The sequence below is a fragment of the Ambystoma mexicanum genome, chromosome 4q (genome assembly GCF_040938575.1).
Source record: "Ambystoma mexicanum isolate Mex_15411 chromosome 4q, UKY_AmexF1_1, whole genome shotgun sequence".
In the NCBI taxonomy this organism is placed as follows: Eukaryota; Metazoa; Chordata; class Amphibia; order Caudata; family Ambystomatidae; genus Ambystoma; species Ambystoma mexicanum.
Window position 1 is genome coordinate 1,115,254,668 of NC_090928.1, and position 22,570 is coordinate 1,115,277,237.

The 22,570-nt window shown below is 49.3% G+C and overlaps 1 protein-coding gene across 1 annotated transcript in view; it reads left to right on the forward strand.

Annotated features, from left to right (window-relative positions):
• PARP1 (poly(ADP-ribose) polymerase 1) overlaps window positions 1-22,570 on the forward strand; it is a 921,075-nt gene that overhangs the window by 676,423 nt on the left and 222,082 nt on the right. Inside the window, exon 16 of the mRNA XM_069608683.1 lies at window positions 19,979-20,101. Within this exon, the coding sequence (XP_069464784.1) occupies window positions 19,979-20,101 (123 nt within the window). The remainder of the gene's footprint in view (window positions 1-19,978; window positions 20,102-22,570) is intronic.

Consider the following 22,570-nt stretch of genomic DNA (forward strand, 5'->3'; position numbering starts at 1 on the left):
AGACACATCCATCTCCCCCGGATGATGTGGGAGCCTTCCATGCAATGATGGGAAAAGCTTGTTCTGAGTTCGGCTTGATTCCTGAGGAGCAGAAGAAAGACTGTTTCCTTTTTGACCACATGGGTCAGAGGAGAAAGTCGGTATTTGCCATCCCAATCCTGGACCACGTGTGGCAAGAAGGTCTCAAGACTATGCGACATCCGTTCTCGGAGCCAGCCATAAAGGGACGGATCGAGAAAAAGTTTAAAGCTCCGGAGTCCACTCCAAAATGTCTAACATCACAGCCTCTGTCTGACTCGGTTGTGTCGGCGGCAGCGGCTAGGAAGGCCAGGGTACAGCAAAAATGTTCAACGCCACCGGAAAGCGAGGCTAGGAGGCAGGACGCCTTTGGAAAAAAGGTGCTCTCGGTCGGAGCGACGACAGTAAGAGCAGCCAATTCCTTAGCGATCGTATCACGATATGATAGAGAAATGTGGCACAAACTAGCCCCTATCCTAGAACACCTGCCAGACGAACACCGGAAAGCAGCTATGTTACTGGTGCGGGATGGCGAAGAGGCCTCGAACCACGCTATTAATATCGCAGTTGACCTAGCAGAGTCTGGTTTCAAACAAATCAACCATGGAGTAGTGCTTCGTCGACAAGCGTGGCTCAAATGTACTACTTTCCGTCCTGAAGTCCAGTACAAGGTCCTTGACATGCCATGCGAAGGGGAACACCTGTTTGGCGAAAAGGTTGATGAAGCGCTGAAAGGGATGAAAGAAGACACGGATACTGCTAGGTCCCTCGGCGCCCTTCAAACGGGTAGAAACTTTCGCTCTTTTCGCCCCTTCAGGGGTGCTTCTGGAAACTCCCGCTTTGGAGCCTCAAGGGACCGTGGATTTAACAGGCCCTCGTACTCTTCACATGGGTTCAGACGAGCGTCTCAGTCGGCACGTAGAAGCAGGGACTATCAAGCCTCCAGGCGGCGAGGCTCGGGTCCGTCGTCAACGAAGAACAAGCAAACCAGCAACCAATGACGGCCTTCGGAACGTCCTGGGGGGTCGAGTCTCATCACTTCGACCGATGGAAATGCATCACCACAGATCGATGGGTTCTAGACACGATTCGCATGGGTCATGCGCTACAATTCAAAGACAAGCCTCCGCGTCTTCCTCCTTTATTCTCGACACAGCCCCACCTCCGAATCCTACGACAAGAGGCGGCGCTTATGCTGCGAAAAGGGGCGGTAGAGAGAGTTCCTGTGGCACAGGAAGGACAAGGAGTTTATTCCAGGTTCTTCGTTGTCAAGAAGCCAAACGGCAAATGGAGGCCCATTCTCGACCTGAGGGTGCTCAACAAGTGGCTAAAGAGCCTAAAATTCAAAATGCTAAAGCTCCAGGAGGTTATCAGGTCGGTGCAACCCATGGATTATCTTTCATCACTAGACCTTCAAGATGCTTATTTTCACATCCCAATACGCCCACGACACAGGAGATATTTAAGGTTCGTCGTCGGGAGAAAGCATTTTCAGTTCAAGGTCCTCCCGTTCGGGCTCAAGTCCTCCCCCAGGACGTTCACCAAGTGCTTGGCCCCTATAGCGGCCCATTTAAGAAAGGATGGTCACCATGTCTATCCATATCTAGACGACTGGCTGGTCAGAGGTTCATCCAAGGAACAAACACGAGACAGTCTAAGGGCCACAATGTCCCTCTTACAGGAACTGGGCTTCGCAATAAACTTCAACAAGTCCTCCGTAGAGCCTTCGAGGACCTTGGTCTTTCTAGGAGCGGAGTTCCAAACACACAAGCCTGGTGAGACCATCCAGCGAAAGAGTTCAGAAACTTCAAAGCAAGGCGTCGGAATGGAGAGGCGGTACCAAGGTTTCAGTGCGCAAGTACATGTCCCTGCTAGGGACCATGTCGCCTTGCATTCCGTTGATAAACAACTGCCGTCTGTTTATGAGACCTTGCCAGGAATTTCTAGCGGACCGTTGGGCGCAGAGCCGAGGTCGCTGGTCCGACAGACTGGTCGTCGACGAACAACTAGTTCAAGCACTCTGCTGGTGGAGAGTGTCTACCCATCTAACAAAAGGAATGCCTCTAGTGGAACCAGAGTTCCAAAAGACGGTGGTGACGGATGCATCGCTAAGCGGATGGGGAGCTCATCTGGATACGTTACAGGTACAAGGCCAGTGGTCGTTGCAGGAGTCCTCCCTGCATATCAACCTGCTAGAACTGAGAGCAGTGCGATGGGCTCTGAAATCTTTTCTTCCTCAACTGAGGAACTCGGTGGTGCGTGTCATGACGGACAACACCACTACGATGTTCTACTTGAGAAAACAAGGAGAGACACGTTCCAGGTCCCTATCGTCGGAGGCACAGAAAATCTGGCATTGGGCCCTGCAACACAACATGAAAATCTTAGCGTTCCACCTGCCAGGCGTGAAATATGTGGAAGCCGATGCCCTCAGCAGAGAAATGAACGAAGTTCACGAATGGGTGCTGAACGACCAACAACTATAACATGTATTCAAGAAATGGGGACATCCTTCCATAGACCTGTTTGCGACGAAGAACAACAGGAAATGCCATCAGTACGCAAGCAGATCGCCTCAGCAGGGCTCACTGGGGGATGCGTTCTCCTTCCCATGGACGAACATATTCCTGTACGCATTCCCTCCATTTCCCCTTGTCCGGAGGACGTTGCAATGGATCCTCAGGTACCCATGTCGGGTAAATCTGGTGGCCCCGTACTGGGCCAGACAGGTGTGGTTTTCAGACCTGCTACACTTAGCGGTGGCGGAACCGATGAGATTCCAGAAGACCCCCGACCTTCTGTCTCGACAGGAGGGCGTTGTTTGGCATCACAACCCGGACAGCCTCAAGTTGACGGCCTGGCTCCTGACTTCGCCGAATTTGGTCGGCTAACGATTCCAGAGGACTGTCGGCGTATCCTGCAAGCGGCAAGAGCACCTTCCACAAACGCCTCATACACGTACAAATGGAGAAGTTTCTGTCAGTGGTGTGAGGATCAACCAGGTTTGACCCCGCAATCGATTAAGCCGGAACAGCTCCTTCCATACTGGCTGTTCTTAGCTCAAAAGGGCCTATCGGTATCGTCAATAAAAGTACACCTGGCAGCCATTTCCAGGTTTACTCGTCGACGGCATTCGGCACCATTGTTCAGCGACCGCCTGATTAAACACTTCCTTAAAGGCCTCTTTCGGAGTTTCCCTCCAGAGAAGAAATTTCCGCCGGAGTGGAGCCTCAATCTGGTCTTAACGTCTCTTATGAAGCCTCTTTTTGAACCAATGTCATCATCGTCTCTAAAGTTTTTGTCGTGGAAATTGGCCTTCCTGGTGGCCATCACTTCAGCCCGACGTATTTCAGAAGCTCAGGCTCTAATGGTAGACCCACCATACTTACGATTTTTCAAGAACAAGGTAGTCCTAGCCACTAACCCACAGTTCATACCAAAAGCTCCTTCGGTGTTCCATAAACACTCCTCTATTGTGTTGCCTACGTTTTTCCGGAGCCATGCTCGGGAGCGGAGCGCATGTTACACACATTGGATGTAAAAAGGGCTCTCAAGTTTTATCTTCATCGTATGCAACCGTTCAGAGAAACGAGACAGCTGTTCGTGGCCTATGGTTTGGGTGCTAGAGGAAAAGCCATTTCAAAGCAAGGACTGTCAAGATGGGTGTCATCTACCATTTCGTACTGCCATTCCAGGGCAGGGAAACCTCTTCTACGACGACCAAGAGCTCATTCAACTAGAGCAGCGGCATCGTTGACGGCACTGTGGGCCGGAGTCCCTCTGGGGGACATCTGCATGGCGGCTACCTGGGCGGCTACACACACCTTTACCCGCCATTACTGCCTGTCGCAGCAACATGCCGAAGATACCCGGATGGGACAGGCGGTGCTCCGACACCTATTCCAATAAGGTAAGCCCCGGCTGAGGGGTTGCATCCTGTGGAATTCATGACTGTATGTGGTTCGTTTTCCTATGTTAACGATTTCTAATGTATACATGATCATAGGGAACGGGCTTTGCGAAGAAAGTATATGGGTTTGCATGCACGCCTCCTCTTTGGGGGTGGTACTGCTATGTAATCTATTCTAAGCATGTGAATCCATGAAAGATCCAATGCTGGAGAAGGCAATAGTTTCTTACCTGTAACTCCATTTCTCCAGCATTGGTATCTTTCATGGATTCACATGCGCCCACCTGCCTCCCCTGAACATGCAAACCGGTTCCCCCACTACTTTGGGGGCCGAAATCTGAGGGAGCGCGGGGGTGGGTCCTGTATTTATATCATGACGTCCTGACGGTGCGGGCACGCATGATACAAAACGAGGTGGATAGGACGCATAAGCGTTGAAAAAGTTTTCCTACGGGAAACGGTCTATATAATGTACCGGGGATTCCCAGCCTGACGACGGGGAATATTCTAAGCATGTGAATCCATGAAAGATACCAATGCTGGAGAAATGGAGTTACAGGTAAGAAACTATTCCCTTCTATGCCTTTGGCGGGCTTCAGGACTGAAGACCGCCTCTGGCGTCTGAGTGTCTGGGGTGAGCAGGAAGTGATGGAGGTGCCCGAAACTCCCTGTGCTTAGTCTCCTAGTAGACCCAAATGCACTCTGGCGTTATTGGATGGCTGACTGTCTGGCGAGGACATTCACCCTGATGGGTGAGTGGCAGCTAGGCTGGAATGAATGGGAGAAAACTGTTTAAACGGCGAGACTCCTGGACTGGAAAGCAGTGTTGACCACTGGAAAGAAAGAACCGAAGACGAGCTGGAAGAGGACGACTGATGCAACTCCTGGACCGTTGGTATGCACAATGAAGCCCTGCTGCATGTCCGAATTGCCAAACTCACCTCGACAGAGAAAACCCTTCAAGGACGACTTCTTCCTTTTGAGTTGGTGTGACCCATCAACTCGTAAGCCACCTGGATACCATTCTCAGAGCTGGTTAGGATTAACCAGGGGGGAAGGACACCAGCTTGTGTGCTTGATGAACAGCTACTCAAACTCAAGTCACTCCATTTTGTCTGCGTTTTCCGACGATCCTGTGCAGTGCAGAAGTCCCTGACGTCCTCCCTCTTGTCCCCACGACTGAGGCTCAGGAACAGTTAGATTTGCAGGACCTACCAGGAACCAACGTCTTCAGCTGCATCTTTTGCTTCATACTAAGCTACTGTGCCAACCAGATTGAGAGAACGCTTCTCTCGCAGAAAAAGTTTGTGGAACTTTCCCAACTTGCAGTCCTAATCAGCTTGTGACCCAACATATGATTCTTTTTAGTACAAACTATTTCTGAGAACTTTGGCAAAGACTTTAACATTTACTTCAAGAACAGCTCTTTCCTCTCCAAGACACTAGTCCATTGACTTTGGCCTAGGCCTATTGAACTAAATCGAGTCATCTACTGAACTATAACTTACTTTTACGTCCCGTCCCCTCCATACTGTATGATATGATATGGCATTTGTAACGCGCCTATACACAAGTGTTTCAAGGCGCGACGAGGCAGGGAGGGGGGAACAAGGGGAAGACAGACAACGATCCTACTAGGCCAGGTGTCATTCAGACCGCGCAAGTGCAGGGGTAGGGGGAAGGGAAAAGGTGGAAGGGGGAGGGGGGAGTGCAGTACAAATAAGTAGAATAGAAATAAAATAATAAATAAATAGGGCCAGCTGGTGGCAAGTGCAAGGTAAGTGAAGACACGTGCTTGGGGGGGGGGGGGGCTGTAGTGATACAGAGACAGTTCCGCAGTGCAGGGGTTGCCAGGGAGGCAGTGCAAGTGAAGAGTGACTGGGCCCAGGACCGAGGTCGGTAAGAGTGGCCCAGTTGCAGAATCAGTGCAGTTTTGGTGAAGAATTTAGCAGGGGAGAGGGAGAGAGAAAGCAGAAGTGAAGAGGAAGGTTTTGAGGTGCTTCCGGAACCAGAGATGGTTCTCCTCAAGTTTCAGGAATGCTGTGCCAGAGGGAGGCCCCTGCCGCGGAGAGAGATCTACCCCAAGCTCGTTGCTTCGAGAAGCGGCTGACCATGAGGGAGTTGGAGACGGATGAGCGTAGGGCTCGGGAAGGAAGATGTTTAGGAAGAGAGAGTTGAAGGTATTTAGGCCCCAGGCCCCAGAAGGCCTTGTGGACAATGCAGAGGGTTTTGAACTTCATCTTCGCAGCCACTCGGAGCCAGTGTAGAGATTTCAGTCCTGGAGAGATACGGTCCCTGGGCTTGAGGCCAAGGACAAGTCTCGCAGTTCTGTTCTGGATGAGTTGCAGAGGGCGGAGAGTGGAGGCAGGCAGATTAAGATAGAGGCTTTTACAGTAGTCCAGCTTCGAGAGAACCAGGGCTCGGGAGACAGTGAGCTTCTGGGGGAAGGAGAGGAAGGGAAGAATACCTCTGAGGAGGTGCAGCTGGTAATGTGACTTCTTAGAGACGTCAGATATATGAGGAGAGAAAGAGAGTGTGGAGTCGAAGATGACCCCGAGGTTTTTTGCCTTGCAGGTAGGAGCAGGAAGAGGGCCAAGAGAGGCCGGCAGAGAGCTGCAGGGAAGGAGGGAGTGGAGTGGGTGTGCCGATGAGTAGGATCTCAGTCTTACTAGCATTAAGGCAGAGGTCATTGGCAGCACACCATTCCTGGATAGCAGATAGACAGTCAGAGATGAGGGAGGGAGAGGAGGAGGCCGAGGGTAGCCTGAAAATGAGCTGGGTATAGTCCACATAGCACTGAAAGTTGGGGCAGAGGGCGGCGATGCGGTGGGCAAGGAGTGCCAGATACTGGTTGAACAGCCAGGGAGAGAGATTAGATCCCTGGGGAACGCCACAGGTGGGGAAAAAGATGTCAGAGAGGAAGGACCCAAGTTGGACCTGGGAGGGTCGATTGGAAAGGAAAGAGGTCAGCCACGCCAGAGCCTGACCAGTGATATCCAGGTTATGGGCATCCCTTCCAAAGGACGGGAGACAGAACCTTTTTCACCAGAAAAAACCTTCCCCTTTAAATTTAGAGGCACGCAGGGTGCAGCCCAGGGTGCATGCGCTACCCTGACTCCGCCCTCTGGTGCCACACCCCAGTCCCCTTTTCCGCGTCGACGGGAACGGGCCAAATTCATCAGCGCTCCTGGGTTTGGCTTCAGCCATGTAATTCCACGCGAGGATAATTCTGTCTTTTCTATCATTCAGGTACTCGGTCCTCAGGCGTCACGCTCCTCCCCAGCCATGTCGACTTCTACAGGGTTAAGCAGGTGTCCATCCTGCACCGGGCTTTTCCCAACTTCAGACCCCCAAGCCCTCTGCCTACGTTGCTTTAGCCCAGACCACGGTTGGCAATCATGTTCGGTGTGTGACTCGTTGTCCTCGAAGGCGCTGAAGAACAGACTAGCCAGATGGCGGTAGCCTCCAGAAGATCTCAAGAACTTCGTGAAGCATCGAACCAGGCCCAAGGTAGATATTTTCCTGCACCCCCGCCCCCCCAAAGGGAGATTCCTTCTCGGGGACTCTCCCGTGCGGGAGGGACTGGCCAGTGCTTCTACCGGCATGTGCACAAGGCTCCTACAGCTACCGGCCTTCGGGTCGAGGGATCCTCCCGGGCGCAGTGTTGAGGGACCGGAAGGTTCTTGTACCGGGTGTAAACCCTTTTACCGGCAAAATGGCTGAGGGGCTATGCCCTAACACCGGCAATACGTCCGAGGGGGTGCCTAAACGCAGCTCTGACCCCTGGGTCGAGGGTGTCGCACCTACCAGCCCGAGGAGCAGGGTAGGCCTTGTGATCCACACGCAAGAGTCTTGGACGAGGCTGGGCCCAGCGGGCCGAGCAACACGTCGCAGGTACGTGGCAGACAGCTCGACAAAATGGCCGCCGCGCCAGAAAGGGGCACCCGTCCGATGCCATTCCACGAATTCGGCAAAGAACAAGTGTCAAGGTGCAAATGCCCTCAACCAGGTACGTGGCCTATAATCTACCCTTCATTTGTGCATGGCAACTTTCCTTTGCATCCATATGGACAAAGTACGCAGTGGCTCCAGCAGTCCCCCCTTCTACCCTGTCGGTACCCCCTGCCACCTCTTTGGCCAGTGAGGAGGTGCTCTTCGAAAACTTCCTCGGCCTCATGAGGTCTCCTCAGATGGGGGTTATCAAAGACGCAGTCAGGGAAGTCCTCCCCACCATGCTAGTGGCACTACAGACGCCTCCATCGGGCCCCTAGACCCCGGTGCAGCCTCCTCCTCTGGCTCCACAGCCATCTCTGCAACCTCCACCACCTCCTCACCCTCTGGCTGTGGTTCCTGTACCCCATCCTCCGGCACCATCTGTTAGGCAGAATCATATGCAGTGCCCTTAGGGAAAGCTGCACACAATTAAGACTACAAGCGGCAGTACAATTTCACCTTTGGTACAAGCCTGTACTACACAAAGAGTGGTAACAATGGCCGAGCAGCCAGGCCTATCTCAAGAGCAAATGAGCAGTAATGGAGATTACACAAAGGACTACAATTACTGTGACTCAGGCAAACACTGACTCATGGTTTCTGGTTAAAAAAATATAACTACATTTATTTTTTAACAATCTGTTCACAAAACACTTCACTTTTTAAAAAAATAAAACCACACTTCAAATATACTACACACAACCAATTCCCCTTGTGCAGAACAATTCAAGGTAAGTACATTGGGATTTGACAGACCGGTGTTGTGAAACAAAGACGTTACCGGGAGTACATACGCGATCACTTTTTGACAGTAACAACAGTTCGGTCTTACGAAAGAAATGTAACCGAAATCAAAACACACTAAGCACATGAATTAGCACAAGAGAATTGGGGATAAACATTATAGGCAATACTTTTGTCAAGGCAGATAGAATCAGAGGGCACCTTCTAACTAGTAGATAAGTCAATAGGCCTGCGCCAGTGTCAAATATAACAGGGGTCATGTTGCCGAGGATCACACGGTTAGAGGATTTCACGATTTGAGATTGCCAGGAGTACTGAGATATTGTCACAAAGGGAAGCAAAAGTTAAGAGGGAAGGAAGAAAAGGACAAGCCTTTGGTGAGGAAGAAGGGTTCACCCCAATTCCTCGAAGTCGGACACACAGTACCTTATTCGTTGAAGAAAGCTGGTGCCACGGCAGTTGGTCCTGGTAGTTCCTGCAGACTCACGGTTCCTGGAGCTTCAGTCGTGGGGACAAGGACGCCTTCTGGAGCGATCTGCACTACCCAGGGATGAAGCCAGCAGCAGCGAAGCAACGATGAATAAAAGATGCGCTCCTTTAAAACAGGAGAGGCTTTTCAGATGGCTATCCGGACCATTACAGCTGTGTGCAGCGATTTTGACCAAGAAAAGGATTCTCTGGCTGAGGGTGAGCTGGTTGATCCCACCAGGCTCAAGGGAAGAAGACTCCGGACTAGATCTTCTTTGTCGTTGAAGGGTAGATAGCTCAAGACTGCAGCAGGGCTTCACCAGGACTCGGGAGAAGCAGCAGCCGTCGTCTTCTCCGCTTCTCTTTGGTTCTTGCAGTTCCAGTGGCGACTCTGACTTCCAGCCCAAGAGTCCTGCCTTTTATGCCAAAATCCCCCATTCACACAGCTTGGCTGTCAATCACTCAGCAGGGGGGTTGTCCGGCTAGGACAACCACCTCAGCCAATCGACACAAAGTGCAGCTTGGGTCTCCAAGGAGACCCTGTGCAGGGGTGACTAAACCCTTCCCTCACATTCAGCCCACCAAGACACCCAGACGCCAATGGGCGGGCTTCTCGACAGAAGCCTGCCAAAGGTCGGCGAACAAAGAAGGCAAAGCTGGTTTGGCGCGAAAAGTTAAACACAAGAAGGATTCTAACAGAAAGAAATGGCGACTAAACCCGACCGGAGCCAAAATAAAAAGTATTTGTTCAAGCGGGTTTATGTTTGAGGCTAATACAATAGCTTAAAACAGTACCACGTTTATGTAGTATAATCACGGTAGAAAAGTTAGGGTAAATACCACTGCCACCAGCCAAGTCTAAATGTTAAGAGTAAAACAAAGCTCCAAGAGGCACAGACAAAAAGGGGTAGGAATGAACCCTTTCCAATACTCTATGTAAGATGGGATGTACGGGGTCTGTAGTTAAGTGACTATCTAAAGTTAATGGCAACTTTACATGTTTCTGGGGGACAGTAGTCAGCCCCAGAAAAATGGAGTCCGTATGAATCTGACAACCCTGTGTCACTGCACTGAAGGTGCTGTGTAACACACAAAAAGTGGGGCTCATGGAGTGGTGTGGCTCCAGAGCTCAAGATCACACAAAAAGTAGAATTACACATAGCAAAGCGCATGTAAGGGTGGGAAAAAGGCTCACTTTTACCAAGTGGAAAAAAGCTGCTGAGGGACTCACTAGGTGAGGGAAATTAGCCATAAATGAGAATTCTCCTTAACACCATCTACTCCTCCTTCACAAGATCCACCAGATCCCCAGGATACGGACGAGGACCCGGACACACATCCTCAGCCAGGGCCTTCCATGAATGACTTTCTGGCCTGGCGGAGTACCTGGGCCTCCCCCTATCCCGAGGTCGAACAGCCGGCAGATGGGGTTCTGGCTGAAGTCCTCATGAGACACCCCTCTGCCAGCATGGGGATTCCACTGCAAACCGATGTAGTCTCCCTGGCCAATAAGGGTTGGCTCAAGCCCCACTCAGTCCAGCCGGCCAATCGATGCCTGGACGCCACATACAGGCAGATGGAGGGGGTCTACACTCTTGATCTCAACCCATCCTCGGCCACACTTCTCGGTGATCGCTGCGGCATCACTGTACTCCAAGCCTCAGTCGTCCTCAGCCGCCGCCGCCTCTGCGGCGCTGCTAGGCAAGGAGAAGATCTTGGAGGCGTACGGCAAGAAGATCTACTCAGGCCTCCTTGCACCTGCGTCAGGCCAACGCAGATGCCATGCTGGCTGCCGGCAACCAACGGTTATGGTGGCAAATTGCAGACTTCCTCCCGGAACTCCCCACCCAGTGCCAATCACGCTTTATGGCGGGGCTACCGGAAGCCAAGCTCGTGGCGCATGACCTCATGGAATCCACAGTGCCACGGACATGAGAACAGCCTGGCTCCGGGCAACGAAATTCAACGCGGATGTCATTCTAGATCTACCGTTCGAGGGAGGGTCCTCTTCCACTCCTCCACAGACAAAGAGCTGGACAAGAACAGCTCACAAACGGCAAAGTCTTTATCCATTCTTACAAAGACCACACCCAAATCGTACACCCAATCTCAGCAGCGCTCGGGAAAAGGATTGTACATGTAAATGGTTCCGCGGCTTCCAGGAACGCAGATCCAGGCAGCCAGCCCGCTCACCCTCAACCTCTCCCTACCCCTGCAAACATTCAAGATGGTTACGCCAGCTTTTATACCAGAGACAGTGGACACGGGAGACTGTATGTGCTCCCTGGACCTGAAGGACGCGTACCTACACGTCCCGATTTGGCAGCCCCATCGTTCTTTCCTACGGTTCAGGATCATGGGCTACCATTTCCAATACAAAGTCCTTCCATTTGGCCTCAACTCGGCCCCCAGGGTCTTTACCAAACTCATGAGTACGTTGGTAGCCCTCAAAGCGCAGGGCCTCCACATCTACCCATACCTCGACGACTGGTTTGTCAAGGCTACATCTCCGGAAGCGGTTTGCCACTCTTCCCATGAGCTTAAGAACACAAGGAACAAGCTGGGCTTCTCGCTCAACCTCAAGAAGTCACAGCTGCAGCCTACGCAGACTCTTGACCTTCCTGGGACTCATTTGGGACACGTGCTCAGAGGGCTTTCCGCCATCAAGAGGGCCACCTCCCACTTCCTCAGCAGAAAGGGGACCTCGGCATGGTGCTACCAACATCTCCTGGGTCTACTGGCGGCGGTCCTGTTAACTTTGCCGCACACAAGACTAAGGATGAGAAGGATTCAGCTTTGCTGCCTCATAGAATCAGGAGCGGGGCTCGGAATCTGAGGAGATCAACGTTCCTCCATCTCTCCAACATAACTTGGTGGTGCATGGACTGCAACCTACGGACGGGCAAGCCCTTTCGGCCACCCTCTCCACAGGCCACCCTCTCCACAGGCCACCCTCACCACAGACTCCTCGCTCGAGGGCTGGGGAGCCACCCTGGAAGATCTCTCGGTCCACGGCACCTGGACTCTACAGGAGCAGGAATACTGCATCATTTGGTTGGAGCTGCTAGCCATCTGGCTAGCGCTCAGAGCATTCCTACCACTTCTCAAGGGAAAGGTTGTCCTCATCCAGACCAACAACACGACCAGCATGTACTGTCAACAAGCAGGGAGGCACCAGATCCCCTCCTCTGTGCAGGCTGGCGATCAGCATGTGGGAATGGGCCCTGGAAAACGACATTTATCTCTCGGCAGTCCACCTACCAAGGGAATGCAACCTGGAGGCGGACAGGCTAAGAGTAGCTGCTAAATATTATTTAGGAGATCTCCAACAGGTGGGGGTCATTCCCAAGTGGATCTTTTTGCCACCTGGCACAACATCAAGTGTCCCCAGTTCGCATCCTGGCAGGGTGAGGGCCCCGGCTCTCTGGGCGACGCATTTCACCTCCAGTGGACCGGCATGAAGGCCTACGCCTTTCCGCCGACTGCCCTGATCCACAGGGTAATTTGCAAGATCAAGGAGTCTCTCCGACTCCTCATCATTCTGATGGCTCCATGGTGGCCGGCCAGGCCATGGTTTTTGGAACTAAGCCTCTCGGAGGTGCCCCGATACACCTTCCGACGGGCCCAGCACATCTTCTGGCGCAGCAGGGGGGCACAATCATCCACCCTGTGCCAGGGGAAAGTAGCCCTCACAGCGTGGTACCTGAGCAGGTAACGCTTCAGCACCTTAGCCTCTCAAATGGACCAGATTCTGCCACTGGGCAGACTCCAAGGGAATTAACCCCTTGGCCTGAAATTTGGACGACATGCTCTCCTTTTCGGTGCACCTCGCTCATTCAGGCGTACAGGTGGACACCTGCCGTACATACCTTGCAGCCATTGGGGCTTACAGGAACTCGGAGAAAGGCATTTTTCCCTCCTCCAACCCTGTCGTCAAACATGTGACTGGTCTCACTAGGCTGTACCCGCCCGCCAAGAGGCCGCCCCCGGTGTGGGACCACCTTAACATAGTCTTGGCCGCCCTGGCGCACAAACCATTCGAGCCAATTGCATCTGTGGACATTAGGCTGGTCACCATCAAGACGGCCTTGCTAGCCGGTTTTACCTCGGCTCGCAGAGTCAGTGAGATATGGGCGCTGGTCGCCTCTGAACCATATACCACCTTTCACAAGGTAGTCATGCGGACGCACTCGACATTTCTGCCCAAGATTCCATCTGCATGTTAAGTTATGTAGATTTGTAAAGCACAGCGTACGCCAAAGGCATCTTGACGCTAGGGGTAACAGGTGAGAGAATATTTTTAGAGTACTAGAAGAGAAGCGTCTTCAGAGCACGTCTGAAGGCCAGATGATTAGCAGTTGCACGGAGAGCCCAAGGGAGTTGGTTCCATGCTTTGGCTGTGGCCACCGAGATGGCGCGGCTTCCAGTTCGAGTGCGTTTGACACGAGGAACCTAGGAGTTTCGCAGTCATGGAGTGCATAGGGCGATTAGGCTCATAGTAGATAAACTTCTCCTACAAATATTCAGTTCTATCCTTATAGAAGGCCCGATGAACAAGGCACATAGATTTAAATAGAATCTGTTGTTCAATGGGGAGCCAGTGTAACTGTTGCAGGAGGGGGGGGGGTCATATGCAAGCGTGCTGGCGGGCACAACATTGCGTGAGCAGCAGCATTTTGGAGCATTTGGATCCGATTGAGCAGATAGTGTGGTTGGCCGAAGTACAGAGTTTTGGAATAATCCACTGTACTAAGAACCAATGCTCCAACCGCCGAGGCATGAAAATGGCCGGGTATGAAAGGAAGAACCTTTCTCAAAGTACGCAGTTTGAAATGGCCGGCTTTGCAGCTAGCGCCCACTTGCTCAGTCATCAAAGAAGATGAGAACTTAACTCCCAGATTTCTCACGTTTAGAGAAGGGAGAGCGTAGGGGCTGAGAGACGTGGGCCAGAAGTCCAGAGTCCAGTAGTTAAGGGGGGTGTTTGTTCCTACCACCAGGACTTCTGTTTTACTACCATTAAGCTTGAGAGAGTTGGTAGCCATCCACGGACCTAAATCTTCAAGATAGTTCCTAAGACGGGCTGCAGTGTCGGACCGAGAGAGATCCAGATGTACCAAAATCTGCGTGTCATCTGCGTAGGAATAAAATCAAAAACCGTGAGAGAATGAGAAGGAGCAGTGGACGGATATAAATATTAAAAAGAAGGGGTGATAGAGCCAACCCTTGTGGAACTCCAAAGAACAGTGCGACTGATTTCGAACAGTAAGAGGGCAGAAAGACCGATTGAGCCCAATCGTTCAGAAAATCTGCGAACCAGTTCAACACCTGGCCCCCCAGGCCCACGTCCGACAGACTGGATGTAAGTATAGAATGATCAACCATGTCGAATGCGGCCGAGAGGTTAAGTAAAAGCAAGGCTCCCACCCCGCCCTGATCAACTAGCCGGGTGAGGTTATCGAATACAGAGTTGAGAACTGATTTGGTGCCTCTCCCGGGACGGAATCTGGATTGAAAAATGTCAAAGTAACCTGAGTATTCCATATAAGATGAAAGAAGGGAAGAGACCAATGCCGCCAGCGTTTGGAGATAGGGTGAAAATTCGCCAGGACGGCAGGGTCCAAAGAGGGCTTTTTTAGGAGCGAAAGCACCAGAGCGTGTTTCAGGAAGCCAAGTATCAACCCCTCTTGAAAGGATGCATTAATGGCTGTTGTGATTTCAGTAATAATATCAGGGGAGATGGCTTTGAGCACGTCTAAAGGGATGGCATCAGCAGGGGATGCTGACTTGAGACCATGAATGGCTTTCCAAGCATTCTGTTCAGAGACCACAGGAAAAGACCCAAGAAGCAGTAGGAGTGGGAGGGTAAGGATTTGTTTTTTTCTGAAGCATCCAGTTTGACTTTGGTGTCGTCACATATGACAATAATCTTGGAATGGAAAAAGGAGGAAAGTGAATCGCACAGAGCAAGTGAAGGCTCTGATCGAATGGCCAGAATTGGAAGGCATAGAGATTGCACTAGCTCAAAAAGCACCTTAGGCTTATTGACCGTGTCCTCGATCTTCCCTTTTGCAGCTAGAATGGTTTTTTGATAAGTCGTAAGAGCACACTGAAAGATTGCTTTCGTATCCTTTGTGTAGCTGGCCCTCCACTTACGTTCAGCTTGGCGGCATCTAAGTTTGAGTGCTTTGAGCTCATCCGAAAACCAAGGTTCCGTCACATAGGCTCTTTCTTTACCGAGCTTGGCTAGCCAGCAACGGCCAGGAAGGACAACCCAGGTTCTGCAGTTTGCAAGAATTGGGAGGAGCACAGTGAGAAAGAAGTGAAGTTGATGGTGTAGAGAGATCAACCTTACACCAGTTCCTTTTTAAGGTGGGCAGCTTAAGAGGGCGACGGACAGGGATGGGGAGAACCACAGTGAAGGAAATCAAATAGTGGTCAGACCAAAGTACATGACAAGTAATGGCAATGAGTGACTTGGGAGCACAAATGAAATTGAGTATATTGCCCATTTGATGAGTGGGTGCTTGAATCAATTGAGGAAGATTAAGATCACTCAGAAGGATGAGAAAAAGTTGAACCTCGGTGGAGGAAGTGGAGTTGGCAGGCAGGTTGAAGTCTCCTAACACCCATAGATTAGGGTGGTCGACTTGGAGAGCTGATACCAAGTCAGGGAAGTCAGTATAGAACATGGCATCCACCCCAGGGAGGCGGGATATAAATAAGACAATAAGTGTTGTTGAGCCCGATATAGATATAGTGGCCAGAAGACATTCCATCTTCAAAGAGTGTACTGGTATCGAGTAAGAAATATTAAGGGAGTCTATGTATAATTCCCACACCCCTGCCCGGATGTATAGAAGGGTGGTCAACATGAAAACTGTAGTTGTTGGGGAGGGCTTGTACAATAGAAGGGCCCGAGGAGTCACAGAGCCAAGTTTCAGTGAGAAACAATAGCTCAGGCTGACTTGTAGTTATAAGATCGTGGCAATCCAAGGCGTGCGCTACCAGTGAGCGTGTATTTAGTAAACCGCAATGAAGCAAGGATGTGCTACTAGTGGAGGGGTTACTAGATTTACTATACTTTTTCTGGATGGCCGGTGCAATAAGGCTTTTGGAAAAGCCGGCGGGCCAAGTGGTTTCGAGGGGTGCCAAGGAGATGAGTGCATGGCAGTCCAGGAATCCAGTCAGTCCTCCTGGCACATACCTGGCACAGAGGGGCTTGCCTTACCTGTGCCTTTGGCAAGCTGGCGGCGCACCCGCTGCGCGGACGGAAGCCCAGACACATTTAATGTCAGTAAATGTCACGTGGGAGCTGGGGAAGCTCAGCTTCATGGGCAAAGAAAGAGGACTGCGGGAAGTATCCAGAGTCGGGAATTAACCCAGAAGTTATGCAGACAGAACACTGAGTGTGTTGCATGCATACAATAAAATGTCTTAAAAGCAGTTCAAACACATCAAGTAGCAGCTAAAAAGGCTTTAAAAGGGGCCCCTAAAGGACACCTCACCTTCTACCATTGCATTTCACTTGAACAAAGAAATGGTCCTTCCTACGTTCTTTCCCGGCCCCCAAGGATGACGCAAAGAGAGTGCTGCACTGCCTGGATGTCAGGCGTGCCCTAAAATTCTACTTGGACAGGACCAAGGGCTTCCGCAAGTCGGACGCCCTCTGTTTGTCACTTTCGGATGCTTGAGGCCAGGCTATCGGGCCTCTAAGGCCTCCATATCCCACTGGATGGTCTCTGCCATCAAGGAAGCGTACGAGGGCCAGCACAAGCTGCTCCCAGCCAACATGCCCGCTTACGAAGTCAGGGCCAAGGCAACAGCCAAGGCATTCCAGCGCCATGTCCCTTGGCAAGTCATAAGAAGGGCGGCCACTTGGGTCTCTCCCTCAGCTTTCGGCAAGCATTACTGTTTGTATGCCGGCTCTAGATCTGATGCGGCTTTGGTTCTCAGGAACCTATTTGCTCAAGGATGGTCTCCTCTCCACCCTGGGCCTACAATCGGTTGTAATTTCCCATACAGTATGGAGGAAAGGGAAAGGGACGGAAGAGTAATTATAAGTTGCTCACCGTAGTGACTAACGTACTCTTAGTCCATAGTCCCCTTTCCTCCATACGTCCCACCAACCTCCCCCTAATAATAATGGTGTCATTAGGCAATGTTAAATCTATTGTCGACGCGTCAATGGGGACTGAGGAGTGGCGCCGGAGGGCGGAGTCAGGGCAGCGCATGCGCTCCAGCGCACCTCTAAATTTAAAGGGGAAGGAGGTTTTTTTCTGGTGAAAAAGGTTCTGTCCCTTGGAAGCGATGCCCATACAGTATGGAGGAAAGGGGACTATGGACTAAGAGTACGTTAGTCACTACAGTGAGTTTTGCACTGCCAAAGAAAGTATTTGTGATCTATTCTGCTAAATTGTGCCTTTTTACTCCCATTCAAAGTAACTGAAATGCCATTTTGCTCCTATTTCAGGGAGCCTAATTTGTTCAGAAACTTATTGGTTTGCTTATTGGTTTGTGTATAATAAGTTGCCTCCTTCTAGTGAATGTTTTCTAAATGATTGTGTAATAAATTAATAAGTGTTTTACCAAGAAACCTTGAGTGTCTACTTGAAACACTGTGATTGTAAGACCTCTGTGTAACCTTGTACTGCTCACATTCCCTCTTGAGATGAGCCTGGCAGCTCAAATCGCTATCACAAAACTGTGTAGTACAAACTTATACCAAAGGTAGGTTTTTGCTTATACCTGTAGTCCTAATTGTATGTGGTGGTCTCAGAAGGTACTGCATGCAATTCTGCCTAACAATACTCTAATACTATTTCAGAAAACTTTTCAAGAGGAGTAAAAGGCAAGGTTATTAGAACATGAAGGGTTACAATTATTCTTAGACAGGGCAAATACTTCTAGTTCACCAGAAGAGCCAATTCAATAGGCTAGGCCAAAGTCAATGGGCTAATTCTTTGATAGGATAAAGCGGTTCTGGTAAGTAAATGGTAAAGTCTCTGCACAAATTCTCAGAAGTAGTTTGTAAAAAGAAGAATCGTAGGTTTGGTCACAAGCTGATTAGGCCTGCAAGTTGCAAAGGTTTCAAGCACTTTCGCCGCAAGAGGTAAGTTCTCTGTCTTGTTTCACAGTACCTTACAATGAAGAGAGAGGCAGCTGATGACTTCTCTTTGTGGCAGTTCCTACAGATCTCACTGTTCCTGGGCCTCCGTCGTGGGGAAAAGAGGGAGGACGTCTGGGGACTCCTGCACTGGGACTGGTCACAAGCTTACAACTGGCAAACTTCAATTTCGTTGGCTGCAAGTAACGCACACAAGCTGGTGTCCCTCTCCCTGGTCCTCTGCTTTCCTGCAGCAACTCTGAGGAAATTCAACCAGCTCCGAGATGGGTGTCCAGGTGGCTTACTTTGGAGTTGATTGGTCCCACCAACTCAAAGGGAGAAGTCGTCCTTTGCAGGGCTTTTCTGTCAATGCGAACTTGGCGATTCAGACCTGCAGCAGGCTTCACCGGGCAAACCAACAGTCTTGGAGTTGCAGCAGTCGTCCTCTTCAAACTCTTTTTCGGTTCCTTCGTCCAGTGGTCGACTCTGCCTTCCAAGCCAAGAGACTCGCCTTTTATTCAGTTCTCTCCCATTCATTCCAGCCTAGCTGTCACCCATCCAGCAGGGTGGCTGTCCTTGCCAGACAGTCAGCTAGCTAATGACCACAGATTGCATTTGGATCTCCTAGGAGACTAAGCACATGGAGTTTTGGGCACCTCCCTCACTTCCTGCCCACCCCAGACACTCTGGTGCCAGAGGCGATCTTCACTCCTGAAGCCCGCCAAAGGCGAATGAACAGAGACCAAACCTGGTTTGGCGCGCAGAGAAAATCTCTAGAAGGACCTTTCCACAAAGAAATGGTGAAAAAAGATCAGGACCTGTTTTAACAAAGGGGGCTCAGACGCCATCTTGAAAAACATGACTCCCGCGATTTAACGTTACCGGAGCTGCGAATAGTTTGCGGTCAGGAAAAATCATGGTAGTTCGTTGTAAAATCCCTGCGCCAGCCGTTCTGAGAGTAAAGGGTAACATTTGACTGTTACTTGAGTATCTAGATTTAAGATTGGGTGTGCTGTGTCTGGGTATGTGAAAGACTAGTAAAGTCAATTTCACTTTACTTACTCTGGGAAACAGTAGTTTATCCCAGAGAAGGTAGTTAAACCTTGGGAAAGCCTCAAAGGCTTCCTTGTGTCCCTGCACTGAGGGTGCTGTGTGACACAATCGAAAAAGATGTCTATGGAGTTGGTTAGACTCCATAACCAAAGAAATAAACACAAACAATTAGAATTACATGTGCAAAGTCCCAAAGTTCAGCAAAAGAGCTGGGGGTCTCTAAGGTATAGAGGAATTAGCACATTTTTGAGAATTCTCCCTAACAGAGTACTACCCTCACAAGTAACACATTCATTTTACTATCAAAGAATGGAGCAAACTGTTTTAAAAAGTCAGGTAAAAGGAAGCACAGCAGTTTGTAGGGCTGGCTGCTGTGCAGTACATCTGTTTACACACTGAGAAGAAGCCAGTGCAAACACCAGTCAAAAGGTGGTGATCTCCAATCCAGGGAAACATTTTCATGTTCGGAAGTCAGCTCATGAGGACCTAAAAAATTATCCCTTCTGCCAATGTTATTGTACATTTTGAATGTATTCTTTTTGGGGTGTTATGAATGTATTCCTTTTGGGGTGTTATGAGTTGAAATGAGTAATTTGTCTCCTATCATACCATGAATATATGTATGTGGAGAGTGTTGGTGCCTTACAAATGGTTTTGCTGCACTTAGCTCTCCTTCTCCTTTCCTGCAGGCTGTTTCAGGTGGGGGCAGCGAGCCTCAGATACTGGACTTGTCCAATCGCTTCTACACACTCATACCTCACGACTTTGGAATGAAGAAGCCACCTCTACTGAACAGTCTGGAATACATTCAGGTATCTCCTGCCACAGTAATGGGACAGACAACGGTTATATGTGATTTTTACCAGCGGTAAAATCAGAGTGCTACATTTTACTGAAGTCAAAATACTGAGTAGGAGTTTTTTTTTTTTTTTTGCGTGGTTCCCCCCCGCCCACCAAACACTGTTTTTCAATCCTTTTTAATCCCTACCCCATCCATTTTAACCAATTCTCTGTATTTAAAACTTATCACTCTGATTTATTTTCGGTGAAATTATTGGTTCTCAGATAACTTATTTGTGTCCTTCATTCCAAATGATTTTGATAAATGTCTTTAAGATCACATGTTCTCCTAGTATCCTCATCAAGGTTGGATGAGTTGCAGTTGAATGAGTTTGGTAGTAAACTGTTTGCTGCTGCAGTGATATCTCTGGGATGTTGGAGACCGCATTGCTCTACAGGATGAGCAGAAGAGTCCAAAACCAAAAAACTAGACCTTTTATTGAGCTACAAAATCATAAACTATTGAGATTGTACATGGCTGTGGCACTTTAATCCTTTTCTGCCATCAATGTTTTACTGTAATTGTTGGGCACTGCTTCGGGTGACCTGTTAACATATATCACTGTTCAGCCTTTGGCGCTTGTAAAAGTCCACAATAGCCTCAGAGCAATCTGGGTTGATTCAGGTACCTTAACAACCTTATCCTATGGATGATTGGTCTTTAGCGAGTGGGATCACCCCAGATCTGCCACAGGGTAATCTAGAATTTTTCCCTTCCATTTTTCCCTTCTTTCTGCCCACCGTCACGACTCGCTATACAGTTTGGTGATGTGCTCTGTTAACCAGCCACATATGCCAGTTCGTACCTCTCTTCTGCTGAGACTGCTGGTCCTGGACAAGTAGCAGCTTCGCTTTTTGTAACCCACTTGGTATGCAGAGTGAAACAAACCCATACTAGCGAATCTGGTGCTGATTCAAGGATTAATTTTTTAGACATCAGGTACTATTAGTACATGAAATATTTACAAAGTTGCATAAAAATGTCCTCGTAAAAAGCACTAGAAAACAGAAAGATGAATGCTGGAAGGTGTTGAATTAATCATAACCTCTGGCATTGCTCTGGGCACCTCTCCAAGCCCTAGTTTTTCAGCCTGCCATGCCATTAAAGAAGAGGAAAAACTAAATCCAAATCAAGCTTGGTCCCATCCTAAAAGAGGCAGTCGAGCCCGAGCTGCTATGTCACATCACTTCTGCACATAACCACACGAAACACCAGAAATGTTCATGTTCATTTGCCATTGTCAGTGATGTGTAGCGTGGGTCTCTAGGCATGGCAAGTTCAGCCCCCAATCGGGGTGCCCATCCCACTCGGGTGACTTTAGCGAAACAGAAAGGTGTTGGAGTGGAAGGTTGCCACGAGCGATGCCACTGATTAAAATTAGGTCAGAGGCATCAACCCATGATATTGTTTTGTTATAATTTCTCTTAAAGAGGCACACCAGCATATTTGTTCACCTTTTCATATGACCGTTCTGTTGGGTTACTGCTATTCCTCAAAGTAAGTTAAAAATAATTTTGGGACACTGCAAAAAGTCGTATTTGAAAAACAATTGATAATTCTACAAAGCCTGGTGTTAGGGGAGTTTTCCTCAAGTCCTACTTGGCGATAAGACTTTATTAAGCTATCCCAGTGGTTTGTAGATTCCCCCCGCCCCCCAACTCCTAGTATCAGTCTGTACTACATGGAGACCTTGGTAGAGTGACAGAGCAGTCAGGCGCATCTTAAGAGGAAGATGTGTGCTGTAGGTAAGTACACTGAACCTAGCTAGTAAAGCACATCAAAGAAACACTTGAACATAAATGTATATTAAAATATAATGTATTATATTTACACAAGCGTCACTGTTAAATAGTTGCACAATAAACCAACACACAGAGGTATACTTTACAGCAATTTTAAAAGGCCACTTCTTAGTTGGTAGTTTCTGAACATGTACAATTGTTAGAGGATTTTGACAGGTCTACAGTTATCAGTAATAACGCACACCCACAAAGTATTACAATACTTGCATTTAATCAGCATACACATATAAAATAGTGATTTTTGGGAAGAAAAACATTTGGTTAGTGTTATTGTCAGGTAAATATTAGTGCAATCCAACTGGTGTGGGACTGCACAACACTTGGCTCTTGGTATTGGGTAGCCCACTTTTAATATAGGCCTTTACTACACAAGTTGGTAGTGTGACTGAACAGCCAGGCTTATTTTAAGAGGGGTAATGTGACCTGTATAGCTGTAAAATGAAACCAGAAAATACAGGTATCCAAGTAAACACTTAGTTATATAATACATTTATTTATACACAAAGATATTAAAGCATTCTTAAAAATCAGTAATTAGCTGTAACATTAATCTCAAGTCAAGATTTAATTAAAGTGAACAATAAAGCATTTGAGTAATTCATTCATATGTTCTGTTCCAGCACCTGGAGGTGACGTCA